This window comes from Labeo rohita, chromosome 2 (assembly GCF_022985175.1).
Source record: "Labeo rohita strain BAU-BD-2019 chromosome 2, IGBB_LRoh.1.0, whole genome shotgun sequence".
NCBI lineage: Eukaryota > Metazoa > Chordata > Actinopteri > Cypriniformes > Cyprinidae > Labeo > Labeo rohita.
The window spans coordinates 30043820-30064701 of NC_066870.1; the positions used below are offsets into that span (position 1 = coordinate 30043820).

Here is a 20882-nt window from a genome sequence, read left to right on the forward strand (position 1 = left end):
TAAAACATTGTGTTCCTTGTCCTCAGTGTGAAAAGATGGATCTCAAAATCATAGTCATTGGAAATGGTTCAAATACACAAAAATGCTGAAAAACCAAAGAATTTGTGACCTGAAGGATTTTTCTGAAGAACAGTGGGCAGTTTAACTGGGTACTCATGAACAACTATAACTAACAGTTTTAAGAATCAAGTGTTTGTAAACTTTTAAACGGGGTCATTTCAATATCAATATAAAATCAACTATTAGTTTCTCTTGTGGACTATATGTAAACATCTTTTATGTGAAATATCTTATTCAGGTCAGTACTAAATAAAAAATAACATGCATTTTGTAAGATCTTTCTAACATATTGCAGATTCTGCAAGTTGTATGCAAACGTTTGACTTCAACTGTATACTTTGCAAGTTTTGGTTTGTCAACCTGCCTAAAACAGACCAAAGCAGTGTTATATTCAACAAAAAGTGCATAAAATGACTGCACTCCTGCAGACTATTATATTCAGTATAAATCTGTTAAAACATTCCAAATCACACAAACCCACAGCACACAATCAAAATCATTTTATTTACACATTTTATTGACACAAATCATTTATTTGTACAAGTAAACCAAAACAGTTAATAAAGAATTAAACCAGGTTTGCAAACCTTAGGCAAACCTTCAAGTAACTTTAAATAAATAATTGTATCAACGTGTCTTCTGTTCGCAAACAGAGCACAGTAACATAGGAAGGGTCGGCAAAAAGAAGGAGAGGCAATTAAAATACTGTTTCCTCAGCAGTAGTTCAGTACTTGTGTTTTCTGCTCTGTTTCTACTGAAGTCTTGCAATGATCAGGAATGAAGCTGAATTCTGCTCAGAGCTGGTGTTGACAGTTGACACTTGCATTACTGTTGACACCACAAACACTGGCTCAATTTCAGCACAAACAGATCATCATCTACAGGGGTGTGAGAGCATGTTTTCAGGAGTATACATGATGTGTGAACATGAGATGACGTGTCTCCTTTATATGTGTATTTGTGCATGTTATTTACTAAGATGACTGCTTACGAGCAAGACCAACAGAAGGAAACATTTCAAATACTGATATGATGCACAAAAGTCATGAAAAAAGACAGAAAACTTAACAGATGTGTGCACTGTACCAACTGTTGCAAAAACACTGTCATTGTAGGACTAACAAGCTAAACATTTAATACAGCACACAAGATAACAGCTGAAAAATAAATGGAACAAGGTGGAGTCAAAAACAGTAGGCGGGGTTTAAAGATTGGGAGGGGCCACAGCTGATACTGTGGGAGGAGTTTACACTTTAGGCGTGGTAAACATAGTTGGTAGAAAAGTTGTTTTAAGGGAGTGGTTTGAAGTTTGGGAGGGGCTAATGTCATTCAGGAGGAGTCAGTGAAGTGGGAGGAGCATACACTGTGTGGGAGGGGCCACAGCTTTGTGGAGTCAATACTGTGGGAAAAGTTTACACTATAGGAGTGGTCAATATGGTTGGTAGAGAAGATGTTTTAGGGGAGGAGTTTAAAGTTTGGGAGTAGCTATTGTGATTCAGGAGGAGTCAGTACTGTGGGAGGAGTTTAGAGTATGGGTGTGGCCAAAACCATTGGAAGGGAGGAGTTTAAAGTTTGGGAGGGGCCACAGTCAATGCTGTGGGTGGAGTTTACACTAAATATAGTTGGTAAAAAGGTTGTTCTAAGGGAGTGGTTTGATGTTTGAGAGGGGCTAATGTCATTCAGGAGGAGTCAGTGGGGTGGGAGTAGCACACATTATGGGTGTGGCTTAAATTGTTAAGGGAGGGGTTTTAAAGTTTGGGAGGAGCTATTGTGATTCCAGAGGAGTCTGTGGGATTACAGTCTGGGTGTGGAAAAAATGGTTGGTATGAAGGTTGTTTAGGGAAGGGGCTAATGTGACTCAGGAGGAGTCCGTGCAGTGAAGAATACATTGTGGGTGTAGCTTAATTTGTTGGCAGTGAGGTTGTTTTAGAGGAGTTTGAAGTTTGGTAGGGGCCACAGCTTACATGGAATAAATACTGTGGGAGGAGTTCACACTCTGGGTGTGGTAAATATAATTGGTAGAAATGGATAGAATTGGTTTGATGTTTGGGAAGGGCTAATGTCATTCAGATGGAGTCATTGGGGTGGGAGGAGCATACATTGTGGGTGTGGCTTAAATTGTTGGTAGAGAGGTTGTTTTAGGAGAGGGGTTTTCACAGTTTGACAGGGGCTATTGTGATTCAGGAGAAATCAGTACTGTGGGAGGAGATTACAGTGTAGGTGTGGCCAAAAAGTTGGTAGGAAGGTTGTTTAAGTGAGGGGTTTAACATTTGGGAGGGGCTAATGTCATTCAGGAGGAATCAGTGTGGCAGGAGGAGCTTACACTGTGGGAGTGACTTAAATTGTTGGCAGGAAGGTTGTTTTAGGGAAGGAATTGGACATTTGGGAGGGGCCACAGCTTGTGTACATTTAAAATTTGTACAGACATTTATTTAAGGGAGTGGTTTGAAGTTTGGGAGGGGCTAATGCCATTCAGTAGGAGTCTGGCAGGAGAAGTTTACATTGTGGGTGTGACTTAAGTTGTCAGCAGAGAGATTGTTTAAGAGGAGTTTAAAGTTTGGAAAGGGCCACAGCTTGTGTGGATTTAATAATGGGAGGAGTTTATACTCTAGGAGTGGTCAATATAGTTGGAAGAGAGGTTGTTTTAGGGGAGGGGAGGGGCTATTGAAATTCAGGAGGAGTCAGTACTGTGGGATGAGTTTACAATATGGGTGTGGCCAAAAGAGTTGGAAGGGAGGGGTTTAAAGTATGGGAGGATAAAGGTATGTGCACAGTCCGATCAGTGAATGACATCAAAGTACCATGAAAGCAATTTGAAAGCATAAATAGCAGTCTGCTGTCCATAACTCTCATGTTACTATGAAGTCATACACCAATCAATCTGTGCAGTGCCGCTTCAAGGCGAACACACCTGAAGTCAGTACTGTGGAAAGAGTTTACAGTCTGGGTGTAGAAAAAATGGTTGCATTTGAGGTTGTTTAGGGGAGGGGCTAATGTGATTCAGGAAGAGTGCGGTGGAAGGAGTTTCCACTCTGAGCGTGGGTAGAGAAGTTGTTTTAGGGGAAGGGGTTTGAAGCTTGACAGCAGCTAATGTGATTCAGAAGTAGTCGGTGTGATGGGAGGAGTTTGCATAGTAAAATTTGCAGTCTCTTTCCCTTCATTGATGAAAAATTAACGGATGAATCAATGAGGTAAACAAGTACATGTATCTGTCTGCTGTACAGGAGAAGCAAAAGAGTATGTACACAACTAACACTATAGGTAACTAGATGAGATGACTAAGTTATATGTGTTCGAGTATGTTTGTATTTTCTATGTGATGAACAGAGGTATTCGTCCTGCTGAGGTATTGTGTCAAAAAAGTTTTATTACTAATCAGTGCTTCACAAAAATCCTGTGATAATGTGTCTTTGAAGTGTGTGTGTTTAAAAAAAAGGCACCAGCAATGGCTATAAGCGGTGTGGTATGTTTTCATTTACATAATCGGCCCTCATAATTGTATGATGTTTGCATGCATGTGTATGAGCGAGTGTGAGTGTGACTGTGTATGTGTGTGTGTGCATGGCTCCAATCTTCACACCGCAACTTTTTCAAGTGACCGTATGGGTGGAGTTATTGCTTTCAGGCCATTGCCAGGGCAACTGTTGCCACGGCTAAGGGCGTGTCCAGTTTGCATGGCAGGGTGGGGGTGTTCAGGTGGGCGTGGCAGGAAGACAGGACAGGAGCGTGTGCGGGCGTGGCCTTTGTGACCTCCTGCGTGACAGATAAGGTGGCTCACCGTGTCCAGCGGGGAAAGCGTGTGAGCGTGCGTGTGAGTGTGCGTCTGTTCCTCGCGCCGTTTCAGCGAATACCAGGTGAGGAAGATGAACAGGAAGCCCAGGAACTTCAAGCTTGCCGCCAGCCCAAAGTAAACAAAGCGGAGGGAAGTGACATCGTACTCCCAACAGGACCCATGGAAACCACAATCCTGCTGCCACAGCATACAGGTGGTGTCAATCACAGCTCCAAAATAGATAGGAGTGGGGATGTAGGCTGGAAAGACAGAAAGAAAGAGAAAATGTATATAAAAATTGATTGAATGTTTATTAATTTAGCAACCAATTAATTAAAATGCTGTGGTAGTTGACAGCAGGGCTGGGCGTCGTGATACTCTCATGAACGCGCATCGAAGACTGACACGGAAGAGAGAAATTGTTGAATAAAATTGTTATTTTTGTTTTCTTTGCACACAAAATGTATTCTTGTAGCTTCATAACACTATGGTTGAACCACTGATGTCACATGGACTATTTTAATGATGTCCTTACTGCCTTTCTGGGCCTTAAACGTGTCAGTTGCGTTGCTGTCTATGCAGGGTCAGAAAGCTCTCAGATTTCATCAAAAATATCTTAATTTGTGTTCCAAAAATCAAATAATAGTCAAAAAATAAAAGAAGAACTCCACCCAATCCTACCAAGAGTCCTGAGAAGAACAAACTGCATTCCCAGAGCAAATGGCCTGTCCTCTTCCTCCACTGACCTGCTCAGGAAATAATCGTCATGAGCAAAACCAAGAGATAAAATGAGATGGCAGCTGAATATGTGGAGAGAGGCAGACCTGAGCGTAACGATGATGACGGACGGCTGAGCGCAGGCAGTGATGAGAGTGACGATGAAGAGAAAGATGAGGAAGGTGATGAGCGTTCCACATGTTCTCTCACACTTTCCTGCCAGTGCGAAACCGTTCTCGTTCAGGTATGTCTTTACAATCACCACCTGCAGATCGTGGTTTCCTCCCGACGGCGTAATCACCTGTCTGCTCTGAACGCATGCGCAGTCCGAATAGTTTCTGATCTGAGAGGAGGAAAAAATATGTTAAGATACACATAAAAAAAATGCCAATACTGAGAGACTTTCTTTTTTCTGGTGGCTAAATTTTTAGGCTACCATCACAAGCTGTGAACGTGTTAAGCCAGCAGTTCTCACAGCGGGGTTTGGGGTCCATGACTCCTCTTAGCCAGGCTGTCCGAAAATTATTTTAGTACCCTATGATTATCACAAATGTATGGAAGCTCATTTCTGCCACTTTATAAAAATAAAAAGGTAATTGTGACTTTTTATCTTATAATTCTGACACTGAGATATAAACTCACAACTGCGAGTTATAAAGTCAGAATTGGGAGATATAAACTGAAAATTCTGACTTTTTTTCTCAGAATTACAAGACTAACTTTCAGTTGCGAGAAAAAAAGTCAGAATTGCGGGTTTAGATTTTGCAATGCTGACTTTATAACATTCAATTTTGAGTTATTAAGCCAGAATTGTAAGATATAAATTCACAAGTCTTTTTTCCTCCCTCAAAACTGGACTCTATAACTCACAATCGCAAGTTTATATCTTACAATTCTGAGAACTCAGAATTGTGAGTTTATATCCTGCAACAAAAAAAAATTGAATTGCAAGATATAAACTAACTAAAAAATAACATTTAATTTGATATAATTGTAAAAGATTATGCCTTCCTTAGATTACCACCACTTTTGACAATAATCTTAAATTAAATTTAAATAATAAATCTTGAAAAATGAATACAAAAAAGGGCCCTACATTTTTTTTAAATGTCAATAAATTTATACAACTTAATAGTTGTATGAATTCAACTAATTAGACAGGATTTTTAATTAAGTTTCAATTAAACTTTTATTCAATCCAGAAAAAAAATAAAATGGAAAACAATGAATTTGGGAATTTTGGTTTCAAACCAAAAATTATGTAGACACCAGATATAATTTTTCAGTTTTTTTTCTTTTTTTTAAAAAAATTTTTAGTTCTTGTCATATTTTATTACCATTTTCTAAGCTATAGCGAACACACTGTGATAATGTGAGAAATGCTGAAGGTGTCCGAAGAATTTTTGATTTGACTGCAGACATGATTACTTTTTAGATTACTACAGTTTAATTTAACCAGTAAAACAAGGTCCAGAAAGATGAAAACAGAAAAAACAGAATCCAAAATGCCATCTAAGAGTACAAATTATAGCAAGCATATGCTTAATCATTGTTAAACAGGTTTTATTTTAAAGAGGTCATCAGATGCTAAGTTCACTTTTACATGTTGTTTGAACATAAATGTGTGTTGGCAGTGTATGTACAAATCTACCCTATAATGATAAAAATCCATGCAGTGGTTTTTAATTAATCTGTAAAAATAATATTCCCTTTTTCCAAATCGAGCCATTCTAAAATCCCTGTCATTGTGGCCTCGCACCGACTCACGATAGTTGATTGACATGAGCGTTTTACCTCAGATCAGCCGTAACAGTCCGCCCTTCTTTGTTTCGATGCCGGAGCAGGGATGTAAGTTAGACAAGAATATCTCCGATTGAGGATTGAGGTGTTGTGTTGCTGGATGTAATAATGAACATAGTGGTTGTCATTTACTCCCGACATCTGAGTCGCTGAAGATGCAGTGGATTAAGTTTGTTTGTGAAGGGAATGCGCCTCCCAATCTACATATATCCGTCTATGTTCGTACGAATCATTCGTGATCCAGCTTCACTTACAGCAGAAGTGAGTATAAGGTTTTTTTTATAATAATGTGCTAGTTAGCAAGTTTAGCGGGTAAATGCACTAGACAGGCTCATCTCTCCACAGAGAGAAGAGAGGGGCGGGGTGAGCAGAGCTCATTAACATTTAAAGTAGCCTCGACCAGAATGAGATGATTTTTGCAGAGCTGATTTTGGCAAGGTAAAAAGAGTGTTGTTTTACATAACCATTGAGAACTTTTTATTATGGACTTTTCATTAAGACCCTAAATAATCATATCAACTTGTGGAAAATGGGCATCCGATGACCCCTTTAAAGTAAGAGAACATGCAATCATGCCTGGAACTACTGTTGATCTACATTTCAACTGACCACAGACTTCATCTTAAAAATTTTGGATTGGAAGTGACTCACTCCTGAGGTTTGGTTGGCGATGTTGCTGCAGCCAGCCAGACATGGGTTAAAGTAGGTGATGCCATCAGAGCCACAGACAGGCGCATACTCATGAATCCTGCAGCCACAGTTGACGTTACAACTACCCGTCAGGTTTCGGTGAGAAAGAGTCAGCGTCGGCCTGCAAAAAATGGATCGAACATCATTCAGTGCAGGTCATGTTTGTAGGTGATATTTATATGCATCTCTACAGAGTTTTACTCCATTACCCGGTGGTGTAAGGGATATTGATTCCACCAAGGTTGATGCTCTCGCAGCCGACAATGAAGAGAGTGGAAAAGCATAGCAAAGACACGCCGCTGCAGATCATGGCCAGCTTTGCTGCTTCTCTTTCACCCAGCTTCAGTTTCTTAATGATGTACCCACCTAAAACTATACCGACACCCGCACTGGGTACGATGATCAGACCTGCACACACAAATGTTCAATTAATAAACACCTACAGCGAATACTGTAATCAGATCAACAAATGTTTTGTGTGAGTGCGAGTGTGTGTTGTACCTGTGTATATACTGGCATTAGATGCTGGAACACCAAATTGAGATTCAATAAATTTGGGAATGAAAGTGATGAAGGCCGTGACAATGGCACATTCCGCCGTATACGACAAACTTACAAATAAAAACGTCACGTTACTCAGTATACGCACTGCTGCTTTTGGCAAATCTGGATTGAGACAGAAACAGACATATAGAGAAACAAGACAGATTTATAATTTGAATTTAAATGCGTCATCAAAAATGTGCTCATACTAAAAGTCGGTGGTTACTGCTAACTAAACTGAAAACTATTATACATTATATTTGTTAACTGAAATACAGTTAAAATAAAACATACATTTTTGATAAAAATTAAAATATCTAAATATAACTGAAATAAAGAAGTTCTGAAATTAATAAAACTGAAATAAAAATGTGTTATGTATATTAAAAAAAACTAATGAAAAATACAAAAGCACATAAAATGTAAACTAAAATGAATATATATTTATATACTTTTATTTATTTAAAAATAAAAATAAAATAAATAAATATTATATAATATTATATTTATATAATAAATATTACTATAATAATACTAATAATATAAATTTAAGATAAAAAAACCAGACAGTTCAGGGCCACCAAGTTAAAGAAATATTGTTGTACAAGAAAGTATGAAAATAAAATAAAATAAAATATACACATTTTTAATAAAACATTGCAAAATGATAAAACATTGCAAAACATCTAAATACAATTGAAATAAAATTAGCAATCTGAAGTACTGAATTTAATATAAAAAAGAAAATAAATAAATTATGTATATTGTTTTAAAACAAAGTATGAAAATAACAAAATCAAATCAAATAATAAATAAAAGAAACTATTAATAACATTATATTTATACACACACAAAAAAGTTTGAAAATAAAAAAATAATAAAAATACAAATTAATAATATTACATTTATAATAATAATAATAATAATAATAATAATAATATAGATTTAAGATTTAAAAACAGGGCCACCAAGTTAAAAAAACATTATTGTTAAAGAAAGTATGAAAATAAAATAAAATAAATAAAATGAAATAACAATAAATCAATAAAATACTAATATTTCTTTTGTAATAATAATATAAATTCAAGACAAAAAAAAAGAGACAAAAAACATATTACATTTATTTATAATACTGATAATAATAATAATAATAATAATAATAATAATAATAATAATAATAATAATAATAATAATACAAATGTAACAAAAAAAAACAGACAGTTCAGGGCCACTAAGTTAAAGAAATATTGTTGTAAAAGAAAAGAAAAGAAAAGAAAAGAAAAGAAAAGAAAAGAAAAGAAAAGAAAAGAAAAGAAAAGAAAAAAAAATAAATAAAATAAAATAAAATAAAAAAATACTACAATGTCTAACTTTCTAGCCATTTCTAAGAAATGAACCTTTGGAAATCCTAGCTGGGGCAAATATCTAGTGTGACATCATTCTTCAAAGATGATCTGATCAGAATCACATTTTAGATGTGATATTAGGGTTCACCTTTGATATTTTTACCAAAACCCATGGAGGACGAGACAGCCTGGCTCTTTTCCTTCATCATCTCGTCATCACTGGAGACATCACCTGCTCCCTTTTTTCCACGCCTTTTACTTTTCTTGTGCCGTGGTGGAAGTTTTTTAGGGAAGGAAAACATGGGGAAGATCACCAACAACATTGCCACAGCACACAAGAGAAACCCACTCCACCTGAGAAACAGAGACAGGCAAAGAGAAGCTTACAATGCTGTTAGGTTGACTGTATATTAAACAGCAAACAAGAGACAAGATTTTCCTCACCAGTTTCCTACAAAACGTGGGTCGCTCTGGTCAATATTGACAATGGTACCGGGGTCGACATAGAATCCGATTAGAATTCCACCCAGCAGATACCCAGCGGCTGGTCCGAGAGCTCCCATTACGTACATGATAGCTAAACGTGCACAAAACGAGAACAATGGAATTTTAGTCGTCATATGCTATTGCATGTGGTTACAGACTTTGCATGGCAGAATTTAAGTCAGAACTTTTTTTAGAAAATGGGAAAAAACCATCAGGCTAAAAGGCCCTGTTGTGGACAAAACCCCAACTCAATTGTGGCTTCCTGTGACACACATTCACATCATACTCAACACACACTTATGCACTCATGACTGACTGGTATAAACAGCTGAGAATGTGAGATTTGTTTCCCCTGTTGAAAAAAAACAGCATATGCTGGTTAAGTATGTTTTGAAGCATGACCGCTTGTTTGAATTGGTTTAAGCTAGTCCTGAGCTGGTTGTGAAAAGGTGGCCCCAACATAGACTGACCTAGCCACCCAATAACACACAAAACCACACTTCGACTCACCTAGGTACAGGGATGCGTTTTCCTTCTTCACATTGTCATCCAAGTAAGTTGGTCCAAGGGTGTATATGGGAGTGGATCCCATTCCCACGAGGATCTGAGCGCAGATGAACAGTGCCACATACAGGGCGTGTTCACTCTCCTCGCGGTCCCGCTGGCACCTGGACAGTGCCGGCCTCTCCTGCCCGCTGACATTCCCGCTGGCACAGAGCCCCTCTCCTCCTACTGTGCTGTTCAGCTCCTCTAGCTGATATGGCGGAGAGATGAAGTGAGGTAGGGAGAAGAGGGCGGCGCCAACAGCGATGAACACACCCCCTACGGCCAACCAGCGCGGCCTCTGACCCCGCCCACCAAAGTAGCTGATAAAGACCACAACGAGGAGACTACCGATGTCAAAACAGCTGACCAGCAGACCCGACTCTGAGCTCCGCAGACTGTACCGCTTTTCTGGAAAACACAGGGTTCATTTAGTATTACATTTATAAACATACAAATATTGAAGTAGAATATGGTCTGAGATGAGATATTATTTATAGAGGAGGGGATGAGATCACAATGAGATTAAAATGAGATGGCGACTGGAATGTTGACAGGAGGGGAGAATTAAATTAGATGAAGAAATGTGAGATTGTGGTTATATATATTATATTATATTATGTTATTAATGTTATTGATAGGAAGAGAGGCCAGGGTGAGATATTTATTATTTCACACTTTTAGGGGAATAAATCATATAAACATATCAATAAATATCTATATTATATATATATATATATATATATATATATATATATATATATATATATATATATATATATATATATACACACACAGTACTGTGCAAAAGTTTTTTTTCACCAGCTAAAAAATGGTTTAAAGTAAGTTATTTCTATCTTTTGCTGTAGTGTGTCAGTAAAAAAATATTATTTTTTAACATATAGACTCTGGCCTGTTTTAGGAAATTGGTTCAATACTTAATTCTCCTAAATGAGAAATTATGTTCAGTCATTTACTCATTAATCATTGAGTTGGCTATATTAAATTTAGATTTAGTTCAACAATACATGGATTTTTTTTTAAGCTTGTGTACAAATGTATGTATGCATTAAATAAGACACTCAACTAAATAAATATGCAAACATATGTATAAAAATGTGCAAAATAAATATCATTTGCATGTGTTTTTTGTTTAGTATCATATTTCATACATCAGGCTTTTATGGCTCTTTTATGGCTTGTTTGGCAGGCATTAATATGCAATTCATTGCAGTTCAGTGATCACTGAGCGATGATTTCTCAAAACCCGGTTGTGTCATATTTGACATTTACAACTTAACATGAAAAAAAAAAAAAGATTAAAAATGATAAATGGATAACCAAGAAATCCCAAGCTGCTTCAGTCTAGTACATGTTCATCTTGAATTATTACTAACAAAATAAAAGCTATTCTTACATTTACTTCATAAAAATCTTTAAAGATTTTACAGCAAGCAAGACTGGATAAATAAGCAAATCAGAAGGCAAAAAGCATGAAGTATATTGTATTTATCATGTTGATAATTTATAGACCCTAGGGTCCCACTTTATATTAGGTGGCCTTAACTACTATATACTTACATCCAAAAATAAGCACAATGTACTTGCTTATTACTGCACATCAAATATGATACAGTATGCCAGTATATTCCTAAACACATATTATACTTACTGTTAACTTTAAAAATGTGACTAAAATGTTGTAACACACATTGCCAAACAAGTGTTCTGTTTTCAGTTGATTTATACCCCCTAAGAGGCGACGTATCCTGTGGGATTCAAACCTTAACATCAAAAATAAAAATCTTGTTTAAAAAAAAAAAAAAAATCATGAATTTGTATTATTTGTGTCCTAAAAAGATGGAAAATAGCACTAAAATACTTTTCTGATGTCTCTTTTTGGTCTTGCCCTTTTTAGGGTTAAAATGAGATGGAGAAATTTGAGAATGGGACGAGAGGAGAGATGGCAGGGCAGATGGGTTTGAGAAAAGATTGAAAAATTGGAAATTGTGATGAAATACAACACTGAGATGGGTTAAGAAGACTGAAACTGAAAAGAGAGGGCAGTGGGATGAGACAAGACAACATGAGGCTCTGGATAAAAAGATGTTATTGAGAGAAGGCATGAGATGATACTGAAAAAATTCAAATTGGTATGACATGGAGATAGAGAAGAGGAAACATAAAAAGAAGTGAGGAGATGAGACTAAAATGATATTCAGAGTAGATGATCTTCAGGGATGGAAAGTTCATGTAACCTAGTTATGTGTTTAAATTACAAAATATGATTAACTGTATTTCATTAGTTGCATTTTAAATGGGTGCTAATCAAATTACAGTTATATCCAAAAAGTATTTTAGATTACCAAAGTGATTACTTTTTAATTTACTTTTTTGAATTTTAACGCAATTAATTTTATAAACAGGTATTGGTGATTTTCTGACACGGCACATGCAAAAGCATCCTGAGCTACAGTTTTGCTCATTTGTTTCATACCCCATGCAGAATATGGAAAATTGTAATAATTTTCAAAAAAATGTGACCCTGGATCACAAAACCACTCTTAAGTAGCACAGGTATATTTGTAGCAATATCCAAAACTACATTGTATGGGTCAAAATTACAGATTTTTCTTTCATGCCAAAATCATTAGGATATTAAGTAAAGATCATGTTCCATGAAGATATTTTGTAAATTTCATACTGTAAAAATATCAGAACTTTTGATTAGTAATATCCATTGCTAAGAATTTCATCTGGACAACTTCAAAGGTGATTTTCTCAATATTTAGATTTTTTTACACCAACAGATTCCAGATTTTCAAATAGTTGCATCTCGGCCAAATATTGTCCCATCCTAACAAAAACCATACATCAAACCATAAAACTCAATTTCAAAAAGTTGACCCTTATGACTGGTTTTGTGGTCCAGGGTCTTTACGAAAAGTGAAAACATTTATTGATGCATTAAGAAAATTAGGAAAAAGCATTAAGAGTAGGGGGTAGTAACTTTTGAACAGGAAGATCTTTTTTTTTTTTTTTTTTTTTTTTAAATATGTTTTTTTTGTTGTTGTTTTTTTCATTTAGTGCTGCCCTTCAGAAGCTAAGACTCACATGTTTCCCACAGAACAAAATAAGCACCCTGTAATAAGCATCCAATTCAAAGAGTTTACATATGCCGGCATTGTGTTGCCTTCTTGAGCATCAGTAAATTCTTTTTAATTTATTATTATTATTTTTTATTATTATTTTTAAAAATTGCGTTTTTTTCCTTCAAGAAATAATGTGGAAAATTGATGCTAAAAATAATATGCAGAGGAAAACCAAGTCCTATGTTTAGTGGATGTCATTTTTTTTCTAGGACCTTTTACATTACAAACCTTATTAATAGTCTAAAGTATTTAGATTATGTTACAAAACGTGTGTAATCTAACGAAATATGTAACAAATTACTTTTTAAAGCATGTATTTGTAATCTACAGTGAAATACATTTTAAAAGTAACCAACCCTGATGATATCTAGATGAGAGACTGAGACATTGGGAAAAGATGAGATGCAAAATTAAGAAACTCAGATGGATGGACTGGGGTGAGATAAGAGATAAGACCAGACATGAGACTTTAAGATAAGAGTTGACACCGAAATGTAAGAAGAGAAGAGAAGAGAAGAGAAGAGAAGAGAAGAGAAGAGAAGAGAAGAAAAGAGAAGAGAAGAGATCTGCCAGGTGTCAAGTTTGTTACCTATGGTGGTGATGACACTGCTGAGATAGCCGGACACCATCAGCGACTGAATGAAGGTGAGGTAACACATGCAGAACAGAAAGCAGCGCGAGTCCGACAGGATCCCGTCCACATAGCGCCTCACCGGCACCCACGGCAGCCGGAACGTCAAGAGCGCAGCAGCAGCGCCGCGACCCTCCGGCTCACGACACTCTGTCCTGACGGGGGAGCCGCACCGGGGCGAGCTGTGCGGGGCAGAGAGCAGAGTCTGATCCGCGTCCTTCTCCGGAGCCTGGCTGCCGCTGAGCACGGGAAGGCTTTTAGATTTCAAACCCTGAGTAGACTCCTCACACAAGTACGGGAACGGTTTCACGGGTGCGAGGCCCCCTCCCCCCGCCTCCCCACCAGCGCCGGATGCCATCCTGACGGGCAGCGTGAGCTCAGCGCGTCTAGTACACAGACGCACACTGACACACGAACATAACAGACTCTCAGATAAACCGGCTGCGGCTTATCACTGACTACTTCCTTTCTGTACGAAAACACTAAAGCCTCCAGATAACGGCCCAGACCGGCTATCCCACCCGTTTATAAGCGCTGTGGAGACGCAGACATTCTGCGCTGGCTCATTTTAACAAAACCAACCCCTCTAACTGACACTTATAAACAGATATGCTTTAATACAACTATATGTAACACCCTCTTTGTTTGTTTACAGCACCATTTTCACGTCACTTCGACACATATTCACCAAAACAACACACAAAATCGACGGTCGACCTGAAGCCGGGGGCTCACGCGCCTCTGCGCGGATACTGCAGCGGCGCAGCGCGCGCGCTCGGCCGCATCACACACGCGCATTCTGCCCCGTTATCTGCGCCAGATTAACAACCCCGATTAATTCCATCGGCGCCGTTAAAGGGTAATCTATCTCCTCCTTCTGCTCGCGGCTCCGACACACCATCAGATCTTCGCCGTGTGATCAAAATATCCTTGTCCTTGGACGGAGGGGTTAGCACGGACTGTCCGTTATTCACGGTATCGCTGTAAGCTGTATCGCCTCCAAGCGCATTCAGTCTGTACCGCAGCGGGTACAAGTAAATAAACGTTAACTTCCGGTTCACGTCAAAAAAAAAATGGGGCTGCACCACCCCACTGTATTTTAACTCCTTCATGCAGAGCGCAATTGTTGTTTTCCTCAAAATCCAGATTATATATTCATCTTTTTTTTTCTTTTTTTTTTTTTTAAGAAAATGAGTTTAAAATTAAATCTTATAATACACAATCATATCAAACGCTTTTAGGCCGGCTGGCTGCAACAATGCCCTCTACTGACTAATAAAGAAATAAGACAACATTTTAGAAAACAAGCCGTCAAACTATGATTATTTATTTAAATACATTTTTAAAAAGATATTTTCACATTTGTGATAGTGGTTTAGTAGAACAACATTAATCAAATGCTTCGGCCATTAAACATCTCAAACTAAATTTACACGGGTGTACAACATTTAAAATAATTAAATGTCACACATTAAAGGTGCACTTGATATTTTCTCTCAGCCGTCCATCTTTTTCTTCCCGTAACAGTGGGCGAAGGGTTGCCAGGTTTCCACAACAAAACCCGCCCAATTGCTTCTCTCAATTAGTCTGAACTAGCCCAATTGCGTTTTGGGGGTCCCCAGTACAAATCACAGTACAGTTGCCCAATTCCAAGTGCAGACTTGGCAAAACGATGGGTTTGTTAATTTGTACATTTTATGGGTCTGGCTTCTGGTCTCATCTGCATCCAGCTATTTTTAGCTGTACAAAACAGCTCGTTTTGCTGCTTGATATTGCAAATTGCTGTGTCTTACCATATTATTTTAATGTATTATCTTAATTATAAGCACACTGGTTTGCAGTGCAAACACTTTTACAGTTTACTGCATGTTATTCTTTTCGTTATTTCCCTATAGTGGCTAATGAACCGGAAGTCTCACCCATAGGGTTACTTCTGTGTTAAAGAAAAAGCTGGTATTTACCTTTGAAATGTGTTTAGAATCATTTATGCTAATGTTATATATATACACAGTTATGTCATTAGCCTCATAAAAGCTGCTTTATTTTACATTTCCATGTATTTGTACACAGTTTCTCATGGAATAAATTATTTTTTGTTGACTGAAGCACACACAATTGAACAATAAAATATCGCCTGATTACAAGGGTTGTTACCTTTTACAAGTTTTCCATTTTATGAGTTGTTTTGTGTTGCATGATTTATTTGTAAGGCAACAAATGTAACTGTAAATAGTCTCCTATCAGAGCAGGTTTTCACAGAAGTCCCAGTAACTTATTAGTCACTGTGGGTGCTGGGTAAAAGGTTGTCACAAATTGCTCTTCCACTTCTTTTCAATTGAGCCTTCAGCTGCAAGGAAACAAAAATTTAACGTTAACACAGGCAGACAATAGAGCACGTGCACATGCAGACATGCACAAATAAACACCTGCATGCATGCACACACTCACACATACCCAGGAAGACCTTTCCCTCCTTGTGGAGTTTCTTTAAATGGTGCAGCAAGTTAAACTCTGCTGCTCTGTGCAGGTGTTCAGGGGTCTCCTGGCATACAAACAATATAGAAAAAACAGATGAAAATCATGTAATGTACAGAGTTTAGAAAGTAATAACTTTACATTTTTATTAAACATGTAAAACTTTTTTTCAGTTTTATTTCTTAAAAGGTTCAATGCCTTCAATTCCTATTTTATATCATCGTTTTCTTTCCTCTCCTTATGGACTGCAGATTTAACAATAACAATTTTATTTTTTTAAATTCTAGAAAAGTAAATGCCTTTGGATTCAGTCTAATTAACAGTTGAGATCATTTAGAAAAGAACTGGACCTTGTACACCACTTTAACCAGTTCACCAGAGGTGAATGCAGTTCCGCTGTTCTCCTGCAGAACGTTTAGGATCTGCTGTTCTCTGGCGTTGCGATGATTTATATACTCAATGATCTTAGAACATGCATCTTGGACTACTGGACCATGACCTGGCATTAAAATACATACAAAATATTTCTTAGTGTCACTGAAAATTTGATGTAGAAAGCACTCTGGAAAAAAAAAAAAAAAAAACACATCACACATGTACTTACCTGGATATATGATGTCAGCCTTCACGGTGAGAAGCTTCTGCAATGACTTTATGTAATCATGGAGGTCCTCAAACACGGCTGTTCCCTCTCCCAGAATGCAGTCACCGGAAAACACCGCTTGCTCCTCCTCAAGCAATAATGCCATGTGATCATCTGTGTGTCCGGGGGTAAACAGCACCCTACGTGCACATACAATATAAAAACAACTTGCTCAAAACAAAGAACCAACTAGTGTTTTTGCATTTATAAACACACACACTAATTCTCCGAATGCATTTATGCAAATGTAAGCTTTTAAAAGGATTAGTTGACTTCCAGAATGAAAATTTCCTGATAATTTACTCATTCCCGTGTCTTCCAAGATGTTCATGTCTTTCTTTCTTCAGTCAAAAATAAATTGAGGTTTCTGAGGAAAACATTCCAAATTGCAGTTTCAGTGCAGCTTCAAAAGATGAGCATTTGTGGTTAAAAAGTATATACATTTTTTTTTAGAAAATGATAAATTGTTTCGCTAGATAATTCCTTGGCAGGGATCGTGCAGAGCCCTTTGAAGCTGCACTGAAACTGCAATTTAGACCTTAGCCACCATTGAAGTCCGCTACATGGAGAAAAATCCTGGAATGTTTTCCTCAAAAACCTTAATTTCTTTTCAACTTAAGACAGAAAGACATGAACATCTTGGATTACATGAGGCTGAGTAAATTATCAGGAAATTTTTATTCTGGAAGTGAACTAATCCTTTAAGGCTCAGAATGTTTGTGAATAAAAATAACATTTTATTCTACACTACCATTCAAAAGTTTGGGATCAGTATTATTTTTTTAAAAGAAACTAATACTTTTATTCTGCTAGGATGGATTAAATTATCACAAAAGATTTCCTTTTCAAATAAATGCCTCTTTTTTAAAACTTTCTGTTCATAAAAAAACCTGAAAAATGTGTTATGGTTTTTACAAAAATGTTCAAAAGCACAACAGTTTTCAACACTGATAACAACAACAAATGAGCCTGAGCTCCAAATCAGGATATTTTAAAATATATTATTTTGAATTTTAATATTTCACAATTTTACAAAATTAATTCAGTCTTGGTAAGAATTTAGGAAACTTTCGAAAACATTAAAAAAATCTTACCGACCCCAAATTTTTGAGCAGTGGTGTATAAATATATATAAGCATGATCAAAGACTATGATCTACAGAATATGCGTGTGTGTGTGTGTGCATTTACCGTAATGTTGCCCCTTCAGTCTTTATCACCTCACCATCACTGAGATACAAATATTTCTTCTTCTGGTCTCCAATCACTTCTTCCTGTGGAGGACACCGAGGGAGTTTACTGACCCTCAGCTCTGAATCTGAAATGCATGCAACAAAATTAGTGAGGACTTCTCATAGACACTACATTTTTCATACTGAGAAAACTCCATTTACATTTACATTATTAAATGCTTAGTTCACTTTCAGAATAAAAACGTCCTGATAATTTACTTGTCATTCAAGATGTTCATGTCTTTCTTTCTTCAGTCACAAAGAAATTAATTTTTTGAAGAAAACATTCCAGGATTTTTCTGCATATAGTGAACTTCAATGGGGATCAATGGGTTGAAGGTCCAAACTGCAGTTTCAATGCATCTTTAAAGGGCTCTAAGTGATCCCAGCTGAGAAATAAGGGTCTTGTCTAGCAAAATGATTGGTCATTTTCTTAAAAAAAAAAAAATGCACATTATATTTTATATATATATAGTATCTTGCAATAGCTTTGCGATGTGTGTGCGTGACTTCATGCATTACGTAATCATGTTGGAAAGTTCACACACGGTTAGCTCTTCGGCTGTGTACTTTGGCACAAAAGTCACAGACGCAGAGCTAGTGCAGGACAAGCATTTGTGGTTTAAAAGTACATTATTTTTATTTTATTGACAAATCGTTTAGCTAAACAAGACCCTTATTCCTCGGCCAGGATCTTGTAGACCCTTTGAAGCTGCATTGAAACTGCAATTTGGACCTTCAGCCTGTTGATCCCCATTGAAGTCCACTATATGAAGAAAAATCCTGCAATGTTTTCTTCAAACAACTGAATTTCTTTCTAAACATCTTGGATGACATGGGGGTGAGTACATTATCAGGACATTTTTATTCTGGAAATAAACTAATCCTTTAAGTAAAGCGTGATTTGAGAGCTTCTCAAATAGCGAGGAGCCCTTAAAAGGCCAATTTCATATATTTATGGCACAAACGTCAAAACCTGTGGACAACACAAATATTATTCACCTGTGTGAAAGTTTGTGAGTATATCCTGCACTCCTCCAGTATGGTCGTGGTGCCAGTGTGTTACTATAATGTGCTGTATGGACGTGTCGTGCTGCTTCAGAGCCTCACGCAGACTGACAATATACTCCGGGACCGCGCGCTCGCCTGCGTCAATTAACACTCGCCTGACAAAAACACAGACAATTAACATTCACACACTTGTAACGTTCAATAAATTGGTTGTGCGTGGCAAATAACTGAAACAAGCATATTTATCTCATGCACTGGTTCATGTGTCAGTGTGTTTGAGTGTTTACCTTCTGCCTGTCCCGACCAGGTATGTGTTGGTGCCCTGCAATGTCATGGGCCCCGGGTTACAGCCCAAAATACGCACCACTCTCGACGACAGCTGCTCGATACGAGGAATCACCGCGGACATTTTCACCAGGACCACACAAACACAGCACAAACTTTAAACGGCCCCTGTAAACAGTTCTGTAACTGAGAGGACTGACAGCATTTCAGGAAGAAGCTTCCTGTTCAAAAGTCACAATTTACAAAATAAAAGTCCCTAATGCTCAACGTCTGAATGTTCGTTTTGGTTCTATATTTTAATAATATTCATATTATGTTATATTATATTATATTATATTATATTATATTATATTATATTTTTTTTATATTATATTATATTATATTATATTATATTATATTATATTATATTATATTATATTAAGTCTGTGTTCTGTTAATAAAGATTCAGAGAGAGAGAGAGAGTGCGCGCTAATTTCTTTACATCAACATTATTAAGCATATTTTTATTTTATTTCATTGTACAATCCATTTTTTATTTTTACTTTTTTCTCTCTACAATTATTATTTGACTACGAAAACTTAATATAACTAAAAAGATGAGATATTCCATTAAATACGTTTTTGTATCAGAAGGTAAGGAAGTTAAAAGTGGGAACAAAGCTGCATAAAATGCATGTGATGCAATATATAGCAAATCCAACAGAAAAACAGAAGAAACTTAAATTATGAAAAAAACAATAAATATCTAATATCTAATAAATAAATATTGAGACTTCCGATTTATTAGCTGCTGTAGGGAAATAACTGATAAGAATAACAACATGCAGTAAACGGTAAAACTGTTTGCACTACAAGCCAGTGTGATTAGAATTAAGATAATGCATTAAAAAAATATGGAAAGAAGACACACCAATTTGAAATATCAAGCAGCAAAACAAGCTGTTTTGTACAGTTAAAAATAGCTGGACGCCTCTAAGATCGGAAACCATACCCATAAAATTTACAAATGGCCGTGCCTATGTGAAAAAAGGTGGATAGATTTGCTTCTGTTATAAACAGACAAAAACAGTTTTTTACAAAAAGGCCTTTTTGCAAAAAGACAGTTGGCCTGCATGTGGTTTAAGTGTGATCTCTAGAGTTACTGGATCTTCTAAAAAAGCATCTGCTAACACTATAAATAATATCTTAAGTAACTGATGTTTCCAAAGACAGCTTAGCTGCACTAGTTTGAAACAACATACATTTTTATCAATGTCAAATTAAATAATTGGTCACATGATTGTGTATTGTTAAACTGTGTGTACACACATGCTTGAGAGTGAATGTTTAAACACTCAGGACAGTCGGAACTTTGTGCTTTACTTCACAGACACATGAAACTTTATTATGGAGCTGCAGAGGATCAAAACAGCTTCAGTTGGGTAAGAGTCAGTTGCAATACACACCAATAGTCTGTTAATGTTAAATTTAAATATGCACAGACTAAACTTAGTCATA

The 20882-nt window shown here is 36.8% G+C and overlaps 2 protein-coding genes and 1 pseudogene across 2 annotated transcripts; 1 reads left to right on the plus strand and 2 right to left on the minus strand.

Moving 5' to 3' along the window:
• Positions 1 to 20882, plus strand: part of LOC127152299 (tripartite motif-containing protein 16-like protein) — a 247054-nt pseudogene that overhangs the window by 21565 nt on the left and 204607 nt on the right.
• On the minus strand, positions 546 to 14786 carry slco5a1a (solute carrier organic anion transporter family member 5A1a). The gene is made up of 10 exons (XM_051092763.1): positions 13699 to 14786; positions 9925 to 10368; positions 9373 to 9505; positions 9077 to 9282; positions 7541 to 7705; positions 7249 to 7447; positions 7001 to 7160; positions 4657 to 4892; positions 4514 to 4578; positions 546 to 4092 (listed from the first exon to the last, which is right to left on the minus strand). The coding sequence occupies exons 1-10, from the start codon at positions 14096 to 14098 to the stop codon at positions 3635 to 3637; spliced, it is 2466 nt and encodes an 821-aa protein (XP_050948720.1). The 5' UTR covers positions 14099 to 14786; the 3' UTR covers positions 546 to 3634.
• lactb2 (lactamase, beta 2) lies at positions 15047 to 19629 on the minus strand. The gene is made up of 7 exons (XM_051093003.1): positions 19388 to 19629; positions 19092 to 19255; positions 18049 to 18175; positions 16820 to 16998; positions 16566 to 16714; positions 16195 to 16282; positions 15047 to 16087 (listed from the first exon to the last, which is right to left on the minus strand). Exons 1-7 carry the CDS (start codon positions 19507 to 19509, stop codon positions 16047 to 16049), a joined length of 870 nt encoding a protein of 289 aa, XP_050948960.1. The 5' UTR covers positions 19510 to 19629; the 3' UTR covers positions 15047 to 16046.